General features: G+C 41.8%; 1 protein-coding gene across 2 annotated transcripts in view; it reads right to left on the reverse strand.

Moving 5' to 3' along the window:
* Positions 1-20,222, reverse strand: part of Mcm9 (minichromosome maintenance 9 homologous recombination repair factor) — a 106,543-nt gene that overhangs the window by 20,011 nt on the left and 66,310 nt on the right. For both annotated transcript variants that reach the window (XM_023714237.1, XM_012514553.2), the window contains one exon: positions 17,229-17,403. In XM_023714237.1, the coding sequence (XP_023570005.1) occupies positions 17,229-17,403 (175 nt within the window). The remainder of the gene's footprint in view (positions 1-17,228; positions 17,404-20,222) is intronic.

Consider the following 20,222-nt stretch of genomic DNA (forward strand, 5'->3'; position numbering starts at 1 on the left):
ATAGAATGATTTTTTCTAATGGTGTTTGTAAGTAGGATCACAAGTCTGCATCTTGTACAGCAATTAACCACTAAGAAGAATATATGCAGTGTATTAATTGTTGAAACTGTATTCTCGATTTGATTTGAAACTGTCTCATTGCTATATGTTTATCAATAAAACTTTGAAAAGAAAAAAAAAAAAGAAAATGGATGGTACATTAAAACAACCACCTCTGAGAGATCACATGCAGCTCCGGAGGCCAGCCTCTTCTGGCGCAGTGGCTCTCACTGACACCGTAAGGGAAATTATAACTCAGACCGGAACTGTCCTGCTGAGCTCTCAGCGCCAGGATGAAATACCTGACTGGCACAACATAGAGTGGACAGGGGTTACTTATGGCGCATGGTTTCTGAGCTTTCTGCCTACGGTCAGCTGGCTCCAGAGCAGAAACAGCATGGCTGAGAGAGTGTGGAAAAAGAAGGTTATGCGCCCGGCACCAGGAAACAGAAAGGGCTGCGCAGCAGGGCCAGAGGGAGGGGAGGCACGGGACAGTGGTGCAGCCTCCTGTCACAGTCCGGGGCCCGCCTCCTCCAGGGAGGCCCCTTGGTTCCTCAGCAGAGCTGGGAACTAACTCATCACCACCGACCCACAGAAGAGGAATGTGGCCCTGGTCCAGGCACCTTCTTAAAGCTCCACCTGCAGACACAGAACACTTGTAATCTAAAACAAAACAAAACAAATAAAAAAAAATCTTTTCACACACCAGGGACTCACATTTGAGATAGAAGGGAAAGCAAAAGCAGATCTCTTCAAGTGCTCCTAAAAAGCTGTTGGGAAGAAACCAAGTGGCTCAAAGGAAAACCTGCAGCGATCCCAGAGACGCGGACCAGAATACACACAAAGTTTCCAAGTTTTATGTTTCAGGCCAACAGGAGAGAAGGCTTTCACCTGGTGAATGGTGAGATGTTAAGGTTTCCTCAGGGAAACATTCAGAGTAGGCTATATCTGTATTTTGATAAAATTTAGGGAAATGTTCCTTTTTTACACTTCGCCCTATCTGCTACTAATTAACATCATGCTATGCTGCAAGTCTCTAGAGATATTTTCCTCAGAGTTTTGCATTTGGGAATTTACTATGTTCTTTATGTTAGGAAGATTAACACACCTCTAATTAGGGGTAATGAACTTAGGATTCTGGAAGCTGTCAGCCCAAATGAGACAAATTACTGTTGGAAGCAGATCCAATTTTTTCCATGTACAGTAAATTAACACAGACTAAATGGTGTGAAAGATAAACACAAGTGGATGCCCTGTGCTCAGCAGGTCCCACACCAGGAAGACGACAGCTGTGTCCCAGGCCTGGGGGTACATGCTACTGCTGAGCAAGGTGAACACAACACGAAGTACCCCTCGCTTTTCTGTGATACTTCTAGACAAAAGTGAACATGTTTGAAAGATAACTTAGACAGAGGAGAAAATCCTAACATTGGTACTAGCTGTGATCTAGGGCAGAATGGTAGAAGCGACTACAGAGTCATACTGCGCAACTCAACCAAGAGTCTACATCTCAGGAGACACCTGTGCCAAGCACAGTCCTGCCACCCTGCCACCCTTTCTGTCTGTGTCTTTGAAACCTCCTGAGCTCAAGAGCCCCACCTATAAAGAGTGATTCGTGAGTGCAGTAACCCACGGATGGTCACAGCTCAGCACGCTGCTAGGAGGCATTTCTGGGAACACTGCAGTCATCTCTCTCTGCTCCTTGTCCCTGGTGCTCTGCTTCTTGGCCACCACGAAGGGAGCAGCTCCGCCCTGTCAGGCCCTTTGACCATGACGTTTCTAACTTGGAGTCAGTGGATCATGGACTGAGACATTCGGAACCATGAGCCAGATTAACATTTTCTTCCTTTAATTTCTAGGTATTAGCATTCCCTCCAGCAACTGTAGTGACATGTTCTTTGGTGTATTCCTTAGGGGATTTCTATGTCCTCATTATAGTTTTGGATAGTGCCAAACAGTGCCATCTTACCAAGCACATGACCTTGTGAGTTCTCTGAGTAAACTTCTACTAGGGACAACTGACCAGACGAGAGGCTGGCGCCTGTCCTGAGGACAGTAAACCTACAACCTAGCCAGGGGCCAAGTGTGGGGAGTGGCTGGGGCTGGAGCACCACCAGGCCAGAACACAGCACCCGAGGTTGGCCATATGGATAAGCTATCAGGTGGAGAGGTTTCACATGACATCCACCCTTCCCAGTGGGCTGCAGCTGTTGGAGTCTCACCCCTTCTTCCTCCTCCTTCTTCTGCCTGACCCTGAGGAAAGAGGGCTCCACAAGGCCTCAGGTTTCTGTCTTCCAACTCTGTCCTTCTTCTCCATCTTCTCACTGTCCTCACCTTGGGAACATGGGAGCTGCGTGGGATGTGGTGGCCAGGGAACTGTGGTTCCCTGCTCAAGTCTTTGCTTAGTAGATATGGTAGGGTCTCCCTGAGTCTCTCTTGTAGGCATTTGAAATGGTGCCAAGAAAGACAACTCCCTTACTCGCAATAGCTGAAGGAGGCTAAAAGACCCACAAACACAGAAAGTTGGCCACAAGTTTTCTGAGTCACAGTCGTGGCAGGACAGGTGTAAACATGAAAAAACTTCGGATACTACAAACTCCCAGTTCACCAAGCCCTGTCACAGCAGGACAGGAGTTATAGCAGCACAGTGGGGAACAACAGTAGGAAGGGCTGGCTCTGGACTCTGCTCTTCACTGTTATGCTCATCCTGTCTATGTCTAATGCATGCTGTGATCAGTCAAAAAGAAGGAGTTCTTGATGCTGTTTCTTGAACCTGTACCATGTCTAGCACAGATCGCGTTCAACATTGCACAGTATAAAGGAAAACCATATTCATGTACATTTCTGCAGTAAACCAACCAGCAGCTGAGTTGGCCATGGTGGAGATGGTGGTCAGCTGATATTTCATCTCTTATATAATAGTCAATAACTTGTAGCACCTCCAGATAACTTCTTAAAGACTCTCTTTCATTAGATGGCTTGAATTTCTTACATAAAATTTTTCTACTCTAAACTTGAAGACCACAATCCTATAGCAGCCTAATCTGTAGGCAGCTCTGTCCCTGGGAAGGGCTTCCTTGTATTGATTTTGAATATGCTCTTATTTGCAGATACTAAAGGGTACTATAGTTGAGCTCTTTGAAATAGCTATAGATAACTATCTCTCCCAATATTTTTTTCTAGTATGGTTCAGAAAAATACGCATAACATATTAAAATGTACAGCAAAATTATCAGTCAAACATTATCAGTTAAGTAATAAGAATTTTAAAATAATATGTGATTTCCAGGTTCCCAAAGGATAAGAGCAGTTCATTACATCAAAGTGTCTTCATACACCTTTCAGTGACATCTGAGATAAACAAGGATAGCAAATAAACTCATACAACAAAACTCAGGAAACTTAAAAAGTAACTGTGAAAAGACCACTATGAACTGCAACCTGCATGTAAGACTTGAGACACCAATCAAGCTAACTCTGGAGATCTGGTTGAACAGGAAAAATAAGAAAAGTGGGGCAAAAGCAGGAAAGTGCAGTGGGGTCCTCACAATGATGGCTGCCAACAACGTCACCCTAAAAGGAGGCTCCACGCAGAGTTGGGGAATATCGAGGTCAGGTTTGAGACCTCAGAAATCAAAGCAGTTGGCTACTTGGGAAAACAAGGAGGGATTTACAAGTTTCTGGGGCCAGAGAAGGCAGCCTTGGAAAGTATTCTGAAGCAGGGGAAGGCAACCCACCAGAGGTGGAAGTGCCTTGGAACCGTGTCAACTGGGAGGAAGGAGTCAAGCAGTGGACAGTAAAGATCTTACAGGAACAAACAGAATCATAAAACCAAGTGGCACATCAACAGTCCTCCTTAGAAAGCAAGCTTATCTTTTTTTTTCTTTTTTTGCAGTACCAAGGATTGAACTCAAGACCTTGCGCTTTCCAGGCAGGTGCTTAAGCCACTGAGCTATACTACCAGCAACAGTCCTCCTTAGAAGAGACACTATTCACTTAAGGCTGCTTGAAATGAAAAATTAGTACACTCTCCAAACTTCTCATTCCCACCTTAATAGAAGGCCTATTTATTTATTTGGCAGAACCGGGGATTGAACTCAGGCCCCTGCGCTTCCCAGCAAGCGTTTATTCCACTGAGCCATCTCCCGGCCCTGGAAGGCCTCTTTATTAACAACTTAGGGAAAAGGTACTTCGAGATGAATGGAGACAGTGAGCACTGTCCATATTCAGCCAACACAAGGATCGAAATGTCTCGGTGATGAAGCCTCACCCTACCTCTCCCTCCAAGCCTCACAAGGCAAAGGAGATCTGTAATGAAATACTCCGATTTGAATGTAATATCCTTAAACAAATATTTTCATATATGAAAAACAGTTGCTAATCAAAAATTCAAAGTCTGTAACATGAAGGTACAGAAGACAGAAGATACATACACTTACACACATAAGCACACGCATATATACCTGAAAAATAACAAGATGAACAGAACTACTGTCAAACTATGATTGAAGAAAATTTTCCACAAATAAAAGAATTTTCTACATTTCAAAGGCTTATCATATCTAGAAAAATGGGCCAGGAATAGTCAGCTGAGACAGTCTTGTAATAAGTTTCTACTTCCAAAGTAAAGGAGCAAGATCTTCTGAGCTTCCAGGCAAGAAAACCAAATCGCCTTCCAAACAAAGGCAGACTGCCTCAGGTTTGTCCACAGCAACACACAAAACAAAACTCCATGAAAGGCACACAACACCACTGTCTCTGCATTTGGTCAAGCTGTCCCACAAGTGTCAAAGCTATGCAAAATGTTTGAAACATGCAGAAACTCAGCCCAGTCCTCAGACACCCATCACAAGGGTCACAGGACAAACTTCATTGTGCCAGAACACAACAGCATCTACAGTACGAAGAGGACTACTGATAGAGAAGCGCTTGCTGCTTTAATGTTAGATGCAAAGCCAAGAAAAGGAAAAAGGCGGGAGAACAGCATGTGAATGTTGTTTGCACTGACAAAACATACACAACTGTTTTCTTTCAAAATGATGAGAAAAAGAGGAGGTAGAATAATTCTGTTGATTACTATCTGGGCAACAGATCAGAATTACAGGATAATAATTTACAGTTTTCGACTGAGGAGAAAGGGAACTGAAGGAATTATAAGGGATTGTGTGTGTTTTGCAACGCAGGAGCCAGACCTACAGTGCGAGGTGGGCGCTCTCCCCCTGGGCGACATCACCAGCCCTGTAATAGGTGTTCTAAGCAGGTGACTCTGAGAATGGTGGCTGCCCAGCTGCAGCCATAGGCGGAATCCAGCCCATGACTAGTGTCGTGAATGAAATTTTATTGGAATCCAGCCTCACCCATTTGTGTATTTACTGCCTACAGCTTCTCATCCATTGTCTCCTTCATAGACATTTGAGCCTCTGCAACAGCAAAGGTGGGTGTAGGGCCCAGTGCCCAGAGCCTTTACTGTAGGCTGGACATTTATAGAAAAAGTTTGCCAACTCCTAACCTGCAACAGAAATGTAAATTTTCCTAAATGCCAAACACAAAGACAAAGAAATCCAGTAAATTTATTTTAAAAATGAATCAGTTGACACCAACCACTGGCCACACCAATAATTTGTGCTTAACTAGCATATTAGAAGGTACTTGGGTTCATGAAGCTAAGCCCAGCTTATGCTCTACAAGAGAACACAATGCAATCCAAAGGTTGCACATAAAGGAGTTAGCAAAGAAATATGAGGCAAAAGCAAGTACTACCAAGTCAAAAACTGTGATTCTGATAAATGCAAGAAAAATTTCAGGGCAGGAAGCAATGTGACAAAGAAACACAAATGCTAATGGCTGCAATAACCATCACCACACAGAAGCAGCTGTAGGAAAGACATCAGGCAACAGAAACTCAATCACACAGCACTCAGTCTAAAACACATGCAACAGATAAAAGGTAGGTGAGGAGGCTAGAGAAGAGCTGCACACCACCACTGGGAAGGCCTGCTGTATGTCCGCGTGAGCATGGCTGTGTGCTGCGCCCTGACTAGAAGAACATTTTTTTGAGGTATGCAAAAGGCGGTAATAAAATTAACCTTGTGTTAGGCACAAAGGCAAAAACTCTGGCAAAGTTCCTTAAACTAGGAATAGCACAAACTATTCTCTGAGCACAATGCAGTAAACTGGAAATTAGTAACAACAGTAAATAATCAATGCACAACAATTTGCGCTTGACACTGCCAAACTGTACGTGTAGAAGGAAGTGAGCTTTGTCTCACGTGGGGCTGAGCACAGCTGGCCATGAAGCGGAGCTGCAGGCCCCCCTGCCGAGTGCGCGGCGGTGCTGTGCCAGGAGGCAGGCATTTCCACACTAAGCTGACAACATCCCTGCGAAAGGCCATGGTCATCCTCCTTGTCACAGAGTGGGCTGAGGATGACAGCGAGTTTCCTAAAAGTCTAAAAAGCACGAAGGCAGGGTGCAGCTGATGCTAGGTCTCTGCGACCCCAGAAATATTTATTCTTTCACCATAACCCGCCAGACTTCTCCAAAGAAATGTTAACATTTAGTTAAGCTTTAATTTAGATGTAGGACATTCCCTGCTGTTGTTACTGTTGGGTATTTGTTTTTATAAAAGATGTGCAATCTTTATGGAGAGTCCTCAAAAAGCTAATAATAGACATTCCATTTGGCCCAGTTATTGCTCTGCTGCAAACCTTCTTGGCAGAGTTAGCCACTTTACAGTTTACCTAGAGCGTCACTCAGGCAGCAGATCAGTTGTAGTACTGACTATCCCAAGGGTCACTCATGCAGGGGAAACTTCAACTAGGTGATTCTTACATTGAATACATTTGACAAAACTATCATCTTTAAATTTCCTGCTATATCTTACAAATTAACAAAAACAATATGCAATTTTTGGTCATTCTGTACTTAATTGGACAGATAAGCGGCTAAAGGTGTCATATTAGACCGAAACGTGCACATCCATGTTTATAGCAGCCCAACTCACAACAGCTAATCTTGGGAGTGGCCTGTATGCCTATCAGCAGATGAGTGGATAAAGAAAATGCGATACTTACACACAACGAAGTGCTACTCTGCCATACAGAAAGACAATCCTGGACATGTGTAGGTAAATGGGTGAATCTTGAGACCATAATGCTAAATAAAAAATTAGACACACAAACTTAAGCATGGCATATTTCTCTTTATGAGAAATTCAAAATATAATTTAAAGAACAAAATAAAGCACAGATGATAAGAAGCAGTGAGACATACTTTGTGGAACTAGAACAGAGTCTGGGGGTGCAGCACCGGGGCAGGGAGGGCAAGGAGGGGAGTACCAACGAGGTGTGAGGTGTGTGCCAAATCCCCAAGGTAAGTGTGCTCTCTTCACATCAGGCACATTCATTGGCTTAAAAAGGAAACAGAGAAGACAAATGACAGTGGACAGGGGAGCATAACTTCTGCTTTCTGTGGGTGCTCATTTAGGTACGTCCTTGGTAGGAAAGACACAGAGTCTCAGAATGCAAAGTACAAGACAGTCAGGTCCACAGTGTGCGACTGCTGTCTCTACATAAAACGTTAACTTGTCAAGAGAAATGTCAAGGCTAGTTGGGATTCTGGCTGGTACTGTCAACACCATTACCCCAGGGATCAAAGGTGGCCCCTGTGAGGCGCCCGCCAGCATGTGCAGGCGGCCTCCCGGGGGCCCACCTGCTATGACAGTGTGAGTTATAGAGTACCCCACTGCACCGACGAAGAAAAAGAAATCTTTTCAAGATGCAGAAATAAATGGTTCAAGCCTCTGAAAAGTATTAATAAATTATACAGTATGACATGTTCAGAAAGAGTCTTCAAAATGCATGATAACAAAATAAATGTCTTTACAAGCTCAGAAAGTTATAGGGAGAAGAACAAAGCAGATCTACCAAAATCCACACCTGACACCCTGTGAAATCATTGAATTAGAGTAACCAGAGAAGCACAAAGGTCTTTCCATTCCTCCAGTGCACTAAACTACAGTAATCATTATGTGAAATAATATGCTAAAATGATTTGCAAGTAAACATTCTCACATTAATATAAAGAAATTGAAATGCGGAGAGTGATTCATGTCTCAACTCCAAGGCCGTTACCCTTCGGGTAGAAGCCAAAGCAGAAGTATCTGGAGGGCTTTGTCCTGAAAGTATACCAGTGCAGATGTTTAGCACAGTAACCATAACAACGCTCGCCTCACCATGGTGTGCTGGTCTAAAAAGGAGGCCTCAGAGAAAGCCTCATTAAGTCAAAGTCCTCAGAGGGCTTCTCTGGCCAACTCTAATATGTACTGTACATCTGACAAATGGTTTAAAGAAGAAACTGAAAAACTGAGCAGCAACATAATTAAAGTTCAAATCTTTTGTCTGCAAGCTAGGAGTTCTCTCCCCAGCAGACAAAAGAAATCCAACATATAAATTATTCTTCAAATTAAGTCCTTTCGGCCTAGGGACATAGCAGCATAGAGTACCTGCTTAGTGTGTGTGAGGTCCTGGTTCAATCTGCAGCACCACCACAAAAGGAAGTAGGACACCAACTAGAGCAGGTGCGGCTCCTTTCCTCCAAGCCCTCGCACCCTGCTCTTCCTGGGTTCCAAGCACAGCCCCCCAAGGGCTCAGCCCCGAGCTGTGTGCACCTTCTGCTCTCACGCATGCATCAGCAAGAGGAAGTGCTCAGGGCTTCTAGGAGCAATTTGACAGAGCAATTTCATGTCAGCTGAATCTAAAAATAAATACATGGGTTTATCTATCTTTAGCATTAAGGGATCCTATGTTATAATCCATACAACTCTTAAGATGTGCCTTCTGGGTATGTTCCATAGCCACCCTGCAACCCCTGGCCTCTAGCAACTACTGATCTGCTTCCTCTCCTCAGTCTTGCCTTTTCTAGCATTTGTATGAATGAAATCATAAGCTATATAGCTTCTTGTGCCTGGTATCTTTCACTTTGCAAAAGCCTTTAACATGTGTCCATATTGCTGCATGTGCACGTTTGTTCCTGTATGTTGCTAGCAGAACTCCACTGTGTGGAGCTTTTTCTGCCTTTTTGAGACAGGGTTTCACAACCATTCAAACCATATGCAGCTTAGGCCAGCCTTCAGCTCGTTTTGTACTCTAGACTGGTCAGCAATCCTCCTACCTCAGCCTCCCGAGTGCTGGGATCACAGGCATATGCCACCACACCTGGCAAGATAGATTTATTCATTGCTCAATGCACTTCTGAGCTGTTTTCAATTCTGGGTGATTATAAAGGCAGCTGCTATAAACAGGGTGCATGGTAACTTTTACTTTTTGCTTACAGATAGTCAAGTGTTCAAGCATTACTTTTTTGTTTCCTTCCTCCTGTTTTTTGTTAAGAGAATGCAAAATGGTAAAAAAAAAATTAGAAATGATTCAGAATTTCACTAAACAACATAATAGGAATTTGACAATGGCTGTATGACACAATATTATCTACAAATTAGTTGTTCAGATTACCAGATATATACGTGCAAAATTGGAAAAAGGAAGAAAAAAAGTTGTAAGAAATTACCAGAGAAAAAGGAAAAGATATTTAAAAGACAAAAAAGTTAAGCATTAACTGCAGAAATTATCGAAACCAACATTCTTACATACATAGATATATCTCTTTCCACTACTCTCTCTAATCTTCTTCATCTCAGTAATTCCTTTCTTTTGAACAGATTCATTTGCTTTTCACAGTATCTATTGTACCCCTCAGATTTTATTTACTTTTTCATAGTCTTACACTAGGGAGACAACACAATGTTTGCATATATGGGTCTGATTTAGTTCACTTACGATTATGGTCTCTAGTTGCGTCATTTACTAATAAAAGCCTCAAATTTATCCTTTTATAGCTGAATAATACTTCATTGTGTAAAAACCACACCTTCTTTATCCATTCCTCAGCTGATGGGCATTTGTGTTGCTTCCAAGGTTTAGCTGTGACCGACTGAGCTGCTATAAACGTGGTGCGCATATATCACTGTGCTACAATGTGCTCAGTTCATCTGGAAAAATACCCAGGAGGGGAATAGCTGGGTTGAATGGGGGAAAAGTAAACCCTCAGTGTTGGCGGAATTGTAGACTGGAACAACCATTATGGAAATCAGTGTGGAGATTCCTCAAAAAGCTAGGATTGTATGAATGAAATCATTTAATATTTAAATCTCTGAGCCATTTTGACTGTAGTTTTGTGCATGCTTAAGTAAATGAAAAGCAATCATGATTATCCCATGCATATTATCTATATTATCTTATAGCGCAAAGAAACTGGAAATTATTAACAAAAGAAACAGCAAAAACTCTATAAACACATGGAAATTTAAAAACACCCATAAACAATGAAATTAAAGAAGAAATTAAAAAATATTTACAATCAAATGAAAATGTAGATACAACTTAAAAGAATCTGTGGGATGAAATGAAAGCTGTCTTAAGAGGAAAATTTACAGCAGTAAATTCTCACATCAGCAAAACAGGATGAACCCAAATAAATAATCTTATGTTGCACCTCAAGCTCCTAGAAAAAGAAGGGTAAGTCAAGCCCAAAGCCCAAAGAAAGGAGGAAATTATAAAGATCAGAGCAGAAATAAATGCAATGGAGATGAAGAAAACTATATAAAGAATTAATGAATTGAAGAGATGGTTCTTTGAATGAATAAATAAAATTGATAATCCCCTCACCAATCTTATCAAAAAAGGAAAGAAAAATTCAAATTCATGCAGTAAGGAGTGAAAAAAGCTAAAATCACTAGAGATCCTACAGAAATTCAGAAGATCATCAATACCTACTTCTAAAATAGTTATTTTCACAGGGTGAAAAACACAGAAGAAATGGACAGAGTCCTAGATACATATGAATTACCAAAGCTGAATCAAGAAGCTAAAAAAATTCTGAACAACCCATTATCAGTGAATGAAATTGCAAATGTAATAAATATCTACCAACAAAGGAAAGCCCAGGTCCTGATGGATTCACAGCTGAATTTTATAAGAAATTTAGAGAAGATTTAATGTCAACTCTTTTCAAATTCTTCAATGAAATTAATATGAACACTTTATGTGAAAAGAAAGTGGTAACAATATATAATTATACATTAAGTATATTTATGTGTAATACTTTCCAAAAAAAATTGAAAGGGAAGCAATTTTCCCAATCATATTCCTGGAGGCAAGTATTACTCTGATACCAAAACCAGAGAAAGACTCAACCAAAAAGGAGAACTACAGGCCAATCTTTCTACTGAATATAGATGCAAAACTCCTCAATAAAATACTAGCAGACAGAACGCTGCTGCACCCTGACCATACATCACAACCAAGTGGGATTCATTCCAAGAATGACAGAGCCAAAGACAAAAATCACACGATCATCTCAATAGATGCAGAAAAAAGCTTTTGACAAAGTCCAACACTCATTCATGATAAAAACCCTGCAGAAAATTGGAATAGATGGTCTATATCTTAACCTGATAAAAGCCATCTAATTGACAGGCAACATCATACTAAATGGACACAAATTGAAAGCCTTCATTTTAAAATCAGGAATAAAACAAGAATGCCCACTGCCACCACTCCTATTCCATACAGTTCTGGAGACATTAGTCAGAGCAATTACCAAGAGAGAGAAATGAAAGGAATAATGATTGGAAAGGAAAAAGTGAAATTATCATTATTTAAAGATGACATGATACTCTACACACGAAACCCAAAAAACTCCAAGAGACTTGTAGATTTAATAACCAAATTCACTTGCAAAGCAGGATACAAAGTCAACACTTAAAAATCAATAGCCCTTCTATACACAATGAATGCACTGAGAGACAAATTAGGGCAACTACATCTTTCATAATAATTTCCAAAAAATGAAATACTTAGGAATCAATCTCACAAAGGACATAAAGATTTATACAGTGAAAATTATAGTACTCTAAAAAAAGAGAGCGAAGAAGACTTCATAAGATGGGAAGATATTCCTTTCTCCTGGATAGGAAGAACCAACATTGTGAAAATGGCTATGCTCCCAAAATTGTTATACAGATTCAATGCAATTCTGATTAAAATACCATTAGTATACCTCACAGAGCTAGAAAAAACATGCCCAAAATTCATTTGGAATCAGAAGAGACCCAGAATATCAAAAGCAGTCCTGGGAGAAAAGGCATGGTAGGGGCACCACAGTCCCTGGAAGCCTTCTGAAAACTCGGTGAACTTCATTGCTCCTATCTGCAGACTCTCCAACTGTACCTACCCTCACTCCCATGCTACAATGTCTTTATTCCCAAAGGGTTATAGTAAATCTTGAAGCAAAGTTAAGTCCTCCATAGTCGCCCTTTTTCAAACTCGATTTGCTTTTCCAGTTCCTGTACTTTTATACATGAAGTTTAAAATCATATCCGTTTCTGCAAAAATGTCCTTTGTTTGGTATTGGACTAGAGTTGCACTGACTATAGATGAAAACTTACACCTTAACAATTTCAGGTCATTTGATGAATAAAACCAGTTATATCTCCGGCTCTCTAATTTTTTCCTTAGTGCTTTACAGTTTTTGTTTTTCTTGTATTTTGTTTTTGAGACAGAGTCTCACCATATAGTTCATGAGGGTCTCAAACTCTCGGTCATCTCCCTGCCTCAGGCTCCTTAGTTCTGGGACTGCCGCATGTCTGGCCTGAGTTGCAATTTTTAGTGTGTACACGAGAACATATTTTGGGTAGATTTACTTCTAAACACTTCCTGTTTTAGGGTGATTTTATATATGTGCACTTTGTTTAAATTTCCAACTGTTCATTGCTATCACACAGAATTACAATTAAGTTTATATACGGACCTCATATTCTATGATGCTGATAGGCTCATTAACAAGTATTATTATCTTATTCACTGTTTTTCTTTTTTAAATTTTTTTCTGTATTTTAAGGAAGGGTCTACAGGGTGTTCAGGGTCTCACTACTAGATCAGACTCGAAGTAATACTCCTGTTTACAGCCTCCCAAGTGCTGGGATTACAGGCACGCGCCATCACACCCAGTCTCAATTGCTGTCTCAGTGCGCCCTGGGGGCGGGGCCAGCACAGCAGGCCCCGGGATGGAACCCTGGACCCTGCTTGCATATGTACTGTTTTTCTGAGATAGCATCTGGCTATGTAGTTCAGAGTGGCTTTGGACTCACTGTATGACCTCCTATGGTCCTTCCTCAGCCACGTGAGTGCTGGGATTATAAGCATGTGCCTATAATCCACACTCAGCTTAGTTCTATCAGCTTTTCACAGACATGTTGGAATTTTCTTTGTAGAATATCATACCTGGCTCTTGCAATGACTTTTACATGTTTTCTTTTCTCTTTTCTTTTCTTTTCTTTTTTCTTTTTTTTTTTTCCAGATCCATTTTAAAAAGGCAGAGGAAAGGGCTGGCCAGATAGCTTGGTGGACTGCAGCATCTGCTTAGGCAGAGTGCAGAGATCAGGGTCCAATCCCCAGTACCACGGGCCTTGCCAGCCCTGCCCCTAGGGTGCACTGAGACAGCAACTGAGACTGGGGGCAGTGGCGTGTGCCTGTAATCCCAGTTTGGGAGGCTGAAAATGGGAGGATCGCTATGAGTCTGGTCTGTGTAGCGAGACCCTGTAGATCCTATACTAAATAAAATTAAAAAAATAAAAAAGGCAGAACTTTTCTAATCTGTTGAAAAGTTCATTCATGCAAGAATATTTAACTTTGTCTGGTAGATCTTCATTTATTGGAATTTTTTTCCTTTTTGGGGGGGTGGAACTAAGGTGTTTTTTTTCCTTTTTATTCTGCTACTATTGTGAATTGCACTGATTGGTTTTGGTTTTTATTTTTTTGGTACCGGGGATCAAACTCAGAACCTTACCCTTGCCAGGCAATAGCTTATGCCACTGAGCTATCTCCCCAGCCTGGCCGGGTTTGGTTTTTAAAAGTTTAACCAATCTTGAATTCCTGGGATAAAATCTTCTTGGTTGTAAAATATAATTCTTTTTATACAGTGTTGGATTAATTTACTGAATTGGAAAGAATTTTTCTGTTTTGATGATACTGGATTCTTATTTTCTTATAATTTGTTGGTCAAGTTTTATTGTTTCCATGTTATGTGTTTGTTTACACACTCTTTTATTTTTGTTTATGTCTTGATTCTTCAGCTAACAAAGCAGAAGAGACGATTCGCTGCATGTGTGACACTTGGCCACCGCACGGCTAGCACGGCACAGGCCAGGCAAAGACTAACAGGGCTGCCTCAGTGTGACCAAGGGGGTCTCTCAGGCAGCCATGGCTATGCATGCTCTAAATCCAAGGAATGGCTAGGGAGAGAAGTCAGCAGCAAAGCCCTTGCCTGGCAAGCACAAGGTCTGGAGTTTGATTCCCGGTACCAAAAAAATACATATAGAAAGACAAAACAAAGCACAATCGAATGAGACACATGCTAGACAGCAGCATGCAGTCCAACAACTTGTACGTGCACCCTGGCCTCTGGCTTCCTCAATTCTGTGCCTTCTTCACAGATGCGCAAGCTCATTCACTGGGGCCTCTGCTTCATCACTCTCCTTTTGCTTTCAGTCGCACACTCACCTCTTACTCCTTGTGACTCTTGTGGTACAGAGGTTTCCAAGGCTGACAGCTACATTCCTTAAACTTACCTATGTATCAAGTGTAAATTAGGCTTCTTGAGAGCAGCATATAGTTGGGCCTTGCTTTTCTTTAATCCAACCTGATAATCTCTGGCTTATAATTGTTAACATAATTTATTATTAATATGATTATTCAAATGATTTAAGTTTATTACCTGAGACTACACATGTAGTTGAGCGGTAGAACACAAGCTTAGGATGTACAAAGCTCTAGGTTTGTCCTTTAGAACCATAAATTAAAAAACAACCCCATCATCTTGATAGCCGTGTTCCATCCATCCCATCTACTATTTGCCTTTTTCTTTTTGTCCTGTCTTCTTTTGGATTGTTTTAATGATTCCACTTCATTTCCACAGTGGGTTCACTGACTATGCCTCGCTTCTTCCAGTAGTTGTTCTAGAATTTATATATTTAACTTATTAGTCCATTTCTGGGCTAGATCTTTTCTCAGTTGTGGCCAAGTATAATGTGTACAATAAACCACCTCTTCTGCTATGTTAGCTGGTTAATGTAAATAAAAATATACCATGAAAACAATAAAACCTGACCAACAAATTACAGTAAATGAAACTAAGCTCCCTGTGGAGCCAGGTGATTCTTGGTTTCCTCGCCTTGGACAAAGTCTGTATAGTTGGTCTTCCATGGGAGAGAATAGAGATTAGTTGTTTTCACCTCCCCACTCATGGGGCAGGGGCAGCGTAGAGTTCATGGCTCTGAAGTCTGCCAAGTACCTGTGCTGGCTCTTGACAGGCAGACTGTCCTGCCCCTCAGTGGCAGAAGACCTCTGCTTTTACTGTACCTATGTAGATTCAGCACCCTGGATCCAAGAATGTTTGCTGTACTTCTCTCCAAGGAAGTTGGTTTTTGTTTCAACCCTTCTTCTAGAAACAGTAGCGTGTGCCCAAGTCTTGGGGAGGGAAGGGTTTCCTAATCCCTAGCCCCCAAAAAAGTGGAGGGTTCTTTGCCTTTATCTTTTGCTAGAGGCCCTGAGGATGAGGAGGTTTGTTGTCTAGCAATGAATGGTGAAAGCTATTGCTACAGACTTCAAAGTTGTCCAGGAAGTGGATACTTTCATATCTGTGCCCAGAAGCTGTCACCTTGTGGCTCATGTGACTGATGATAGGGGAAGGAGCTTGCTGCTCTTCTATGCTGCTCCAGGATATGACTCAGTGGTACAGCACTGGCCAGCATGTGCAAGCCTTGAGTTCGATCCCTTGTCTCACACACACACACACACAGACAGATGGTTGTGTAACAGATTGTAAAAGCAATTACACTGGTTCTTTACCACTGATAATGTGCAAAGCTCTATTGCAAAGCATACAGTAGTTAGTGAAGATGAAACTGTTCAAGCTCTTGGTATCATAAATGAATTGTTTAGCTATAGAACATTAATTGTGGAAATTACAACACACTTATGGATAGCACAGAAAGGTAATACTAGTTCCAGTTTAACTGCTTCTGCTAGAGTTTAGAGGAAATAATTATTTTAAAGTATGCATTCTCAAGGCACATTTATTATAGACTTATCTCTTCAATGCTATTTTTGTCTCTCTCTCTCAAAAAAAGTCAAGACTTTGAGGATGATGTCCCTGACCTGTGTGCTTCTCAGTGATAAGCATGGTGCCTGGCCTGTGGCAGGTTCTTAGCAGAGATAGGGAGGTATCAAGTGAATAAAGAAACAAGCGTCTGGTGCAGTGCTACCTAGTTCTTTCTAGGATGCTTTTCCTACAGGCCACGTCTGTTCTCTTTCCTTCTCCTTTCATTCCCCATGGCTTTTTCCCTAGGGTACAGGACCTACGAGTACCAATCTTCTGAGCTCCCAAGCACCAGTGCTGCTGGGGACTGCTGCCAGCTGACTTATCCAGCCGCTCAGTCTCACACCCTTCCTGGCAGTGCTGAGGTCAAGAGAGTCTGGCTCGTCATTTGCTTGGATGGCCTCCAGCTCTGTAGCAGGTAAGTTTCCCACCAGCACAGCAGGTCCTAGGCGACTGGATTTCCCCTTGAGCCTGGCTGGTGGCCCCACAGGTCACAGGCCTCCACCTGAGCCTCTATGAGTTGCACAAGCCCTTCACCTCATGCTAATGTTTATCATTACTTAGTATTCCATATGCCATGGCCAATCCTTTGTTAGGACTTCTAAGAAGAATGCCACTTAAGCCATCTACGGTGTTTTTCTTCTAGGGCCTTTCAAAATTCCTAATATAGTAATTTCCTAATATAGTAATAGTAATGACACACACAATATTTAATGAGCTGAAAGAATGAGTTGAACCTTGCTTTGAAAGCTCCGTATAAATCTCTCCCACTGGTTAAGTCCACCCACACTCATACTGCATTTTTCCCAAAAAGTCATTTTTATTTCCTCACACTATATTCTAAAAAGAAAAAGCTTTTATGTGTATCTTGAAGGGTGATAACTGATCCACCCTGAGAACACCAACAGAGTTACCAATTTTCCCTAATTAAATACTAAATAACCTCACTGTTTCAACAGATTTTTAAAGAAAAACTTACCCAGCCTTTGCAACACTGATGGTTTGCTGCTCCATCGCCTCATGAATGCTGGTTCTGTCATGCTCTTTGAGACTGTTGAACTCATCTATACAGCAAAGACCTGCGTCTGCAAGCACCAATGCCCCGGCTTCCAGATTCCACTCTCCTGAGTCTTTCACAGCAGTCACCGTCAGACCTGGTAACAAAAAAGCTACGTCAGCCCTGATTTTCACAAATCAGTAAGCTGGGTGTGGTGGCGCATGCCTGTAATCTCAACACTCGGGAGGCTGAGGCAGGAGGAGGATCAGGAGGCTGAGGCAGAAGGAGGATTGGTGCAAGTTCAAGGCCAGCCTGAACTGCACAGTGAGACCCTGCCTCCAAAAGACCAAAACAAACAAACAAACAAACAAACAAACACCAAAAGAGAGAGAATGTCTTGGCTCAAGTCACCAACTTCTGACATTGCCAGTCCTACAGATACCCCACTACTACTATGGACTACTGGACTATATTGGAATATGCTGAATTCACGCACCTACAACATTTAAATGGCAATGGAATACGCTTCTCTGACAAAACTAAACAAAAAAGGGGATACAAGTGATAGACCACTTTGTATCTGTATATACAAAATAGTTACGATAGATATACAGCTACTTTCTCTTAATTCAACGAGAAGAAAGATTTGTACTAATAGTGTTTGGACAGGATATCATGTCTGCATCTTGTACTATGGATAACCACTAAGAAGATAATGTGCAATGTATTAATTATTGAAACTGTCCTATTAATAGATTTTGAAACTGTCTCATTGCTATTTGTTTCTCAATAAAATTAACAGATAGAAAGGAAGAAAGAAAGAAAGAAAGAAAGAAAGAAAGAAAGAAAAGAAAAGAGAAAGAAAGAAAGAAAGAAAGAAAGAAAGAAAGAAAGAAAGAGAGTGCAGGAAGGCACAGGGGTCAGGGGTTTGCTCCCTGGACCTGCTGTGCCGGGCCCACCCCTGGGGCACGCTGAGATAGCAATTGGAACTGGTCACAGGGATGCATGCCTGTAATCCCAGCACTTGGGAGGCCGTAAACAGGAGAATCACTATGAGTCCGATCTAGTGGTGAGACCCTGAACACCCTGTTGACCCTTCCCTAAAATACAAAAAAAAAGAAGAAGAAGAAGAAGAAAAAGAAAGAAAAAAGAATGAGTGAAGGTGAAATTAAAGTTTTTTCTTAGCATGGGTGAGACCCTCTTCCACTCCCTTGAGAACCTTCTACCACTCTGCAGTATCCCCTGACCCCGCCCACCAAGCGAGAATTTCCAGGGCCCACAAATCCAGTCCTAGCCCAGGCCCCAGGGAGCATGTAGGACAGTTTCCCGTTACCCTGCGCAGGCGAGACCTGCCAGTCCCAGCCCAGGCGCAGCGTGGGTGAGACACTCTTCTACCCCTTGAGAACCCCCACCACCACTCCACAGCACACCCCTACCCCACTCACCCAGTGAGAATTTCTGCTGCGTTCCAGGGACCCCCAGATCCAGTCCTCGCCCAGGCCCAGTGAGCATATGGGAGAGCCTCCTCTTCCCCCTACTCCACCTTGTCCCCTCCAGACTCAGCTCAGGCCTGACATACAGGCCTAGGGTGAAACCCTGCAGCTGCAATCCCTGCAGAGAGAGTAGGGGACAGAACCACCCAGGATGTCCAGGAGCAGAACATCTTGCCAGAGGGGCACAACAGGTTCAATCCCAAGAGGGGCAGCAGGAAGGAGCTGAGCACAGCAGCCAGACCCAAGCCGGGCACAGCAGGATAAATCCAAACTTTGTAGATCTGCACCTGAATTTCAGTAGGTGCTAAGGTTATAACTGCACCAAAGCTCTACAAAAAGGTCAGAAGACAGAGCTACACAAAATGACAATGAGAAGGAGCAAAATGCAATCTCAGACCCCAAGCCCATCCATAACAAGTGCAGAGGACACTAACACAAAACAAATTGGGAATCACACAGCTGAAATCAATGAGTCAACAGCTTCTGAAATAAAGAAACAACTGCAGAAAGGTATAGAGGAACTCAGATTGGAAATGAAAAAAGAAATTCCTGAACTAATAGCATCTGCAGTAAAGAATCAAATGCAGAAACATATGCAGGAAACCCAATGCCCACCCAGAACAAGTGCAGAGGACACTAGCTCAGCTCAAACGTATGAATTAATAGCATCGATAGTAAATGAGCAACAACAGAAAGTTATACAGGAACTCATAGCGGAATTCTTTTCTGAAATAAAAAAAGAATTCTCTGAACTCATAGCATTTGAGGCAAAGAATCAACTACAGAAACATAGGGAGGAAACCCAATCTGAAAAAAGAAAAAAACTACAGTAAAAGAATTAATAACTACTTCTAAAGAAGACAATGATAAAAAAAAGAGAGATTAGAAAAATGATGGATTTCTTGAATGAGCAATACAGGAAAGAAATAGATCGCATGAAGCAGAATCAAAGAGATATAGAGGAACTTAAAATCACAATCAAAAGCTTGCAAAACCATTTGAGTGAAAGTGAAGGAGCTGGGGAGATGGCTCAGTACAATAAATGCTTCCCTGGCAAGCGCAAGGGCCTGAGTTCAATCCCCGGTTCTGAAAAAAAAAAAAAGGAAAAGAAAAGAAAAAAGAAAGTGGAGACAGAGTTTCAGATCTTGAAGACGCTGGTGCAGCTAGTGAAAAGGTAAGAAAAGATCTCTTAAAAATAACTAGGATGCAAGAAAAAATAATTCATCACTTGCAAGACGATGCAAAGATGAACAATGTGAGACTAATAGGCATGAATGAGAAAGAAGCAGACAATACAAAGGACATTAAAAAAAATATGGGCAGAAGTAATAGCAGAAAACTTCCCAAATCAGGTAACTGAAGCATACAGAATGCCAAGTAAACTCAAAACAATTAAAAACACACCGAGACATATAAGAGTCAACATCCCAGAAATTCAGCTCAAGAATAATATACTGAAAGCTGCTAGAGAAAAGAAGCAGAT

This window comes from Octodon degus, unplaced genomic scaffold (assembly GCF_000260255.1).
Source record: "Octodon degus isolate 3935 unplaced genomic scaffold, OctDeg1.0 scaffold00034, whole genome shotgun sequence".
In the NCBI taxonomy this organism is placed as follows: domain Eukaryota; kingdom Metazoa; phylum Chordata; class Mammalia; order Rodentia; family Octodontidae; genus Octodon; species Octodon degus.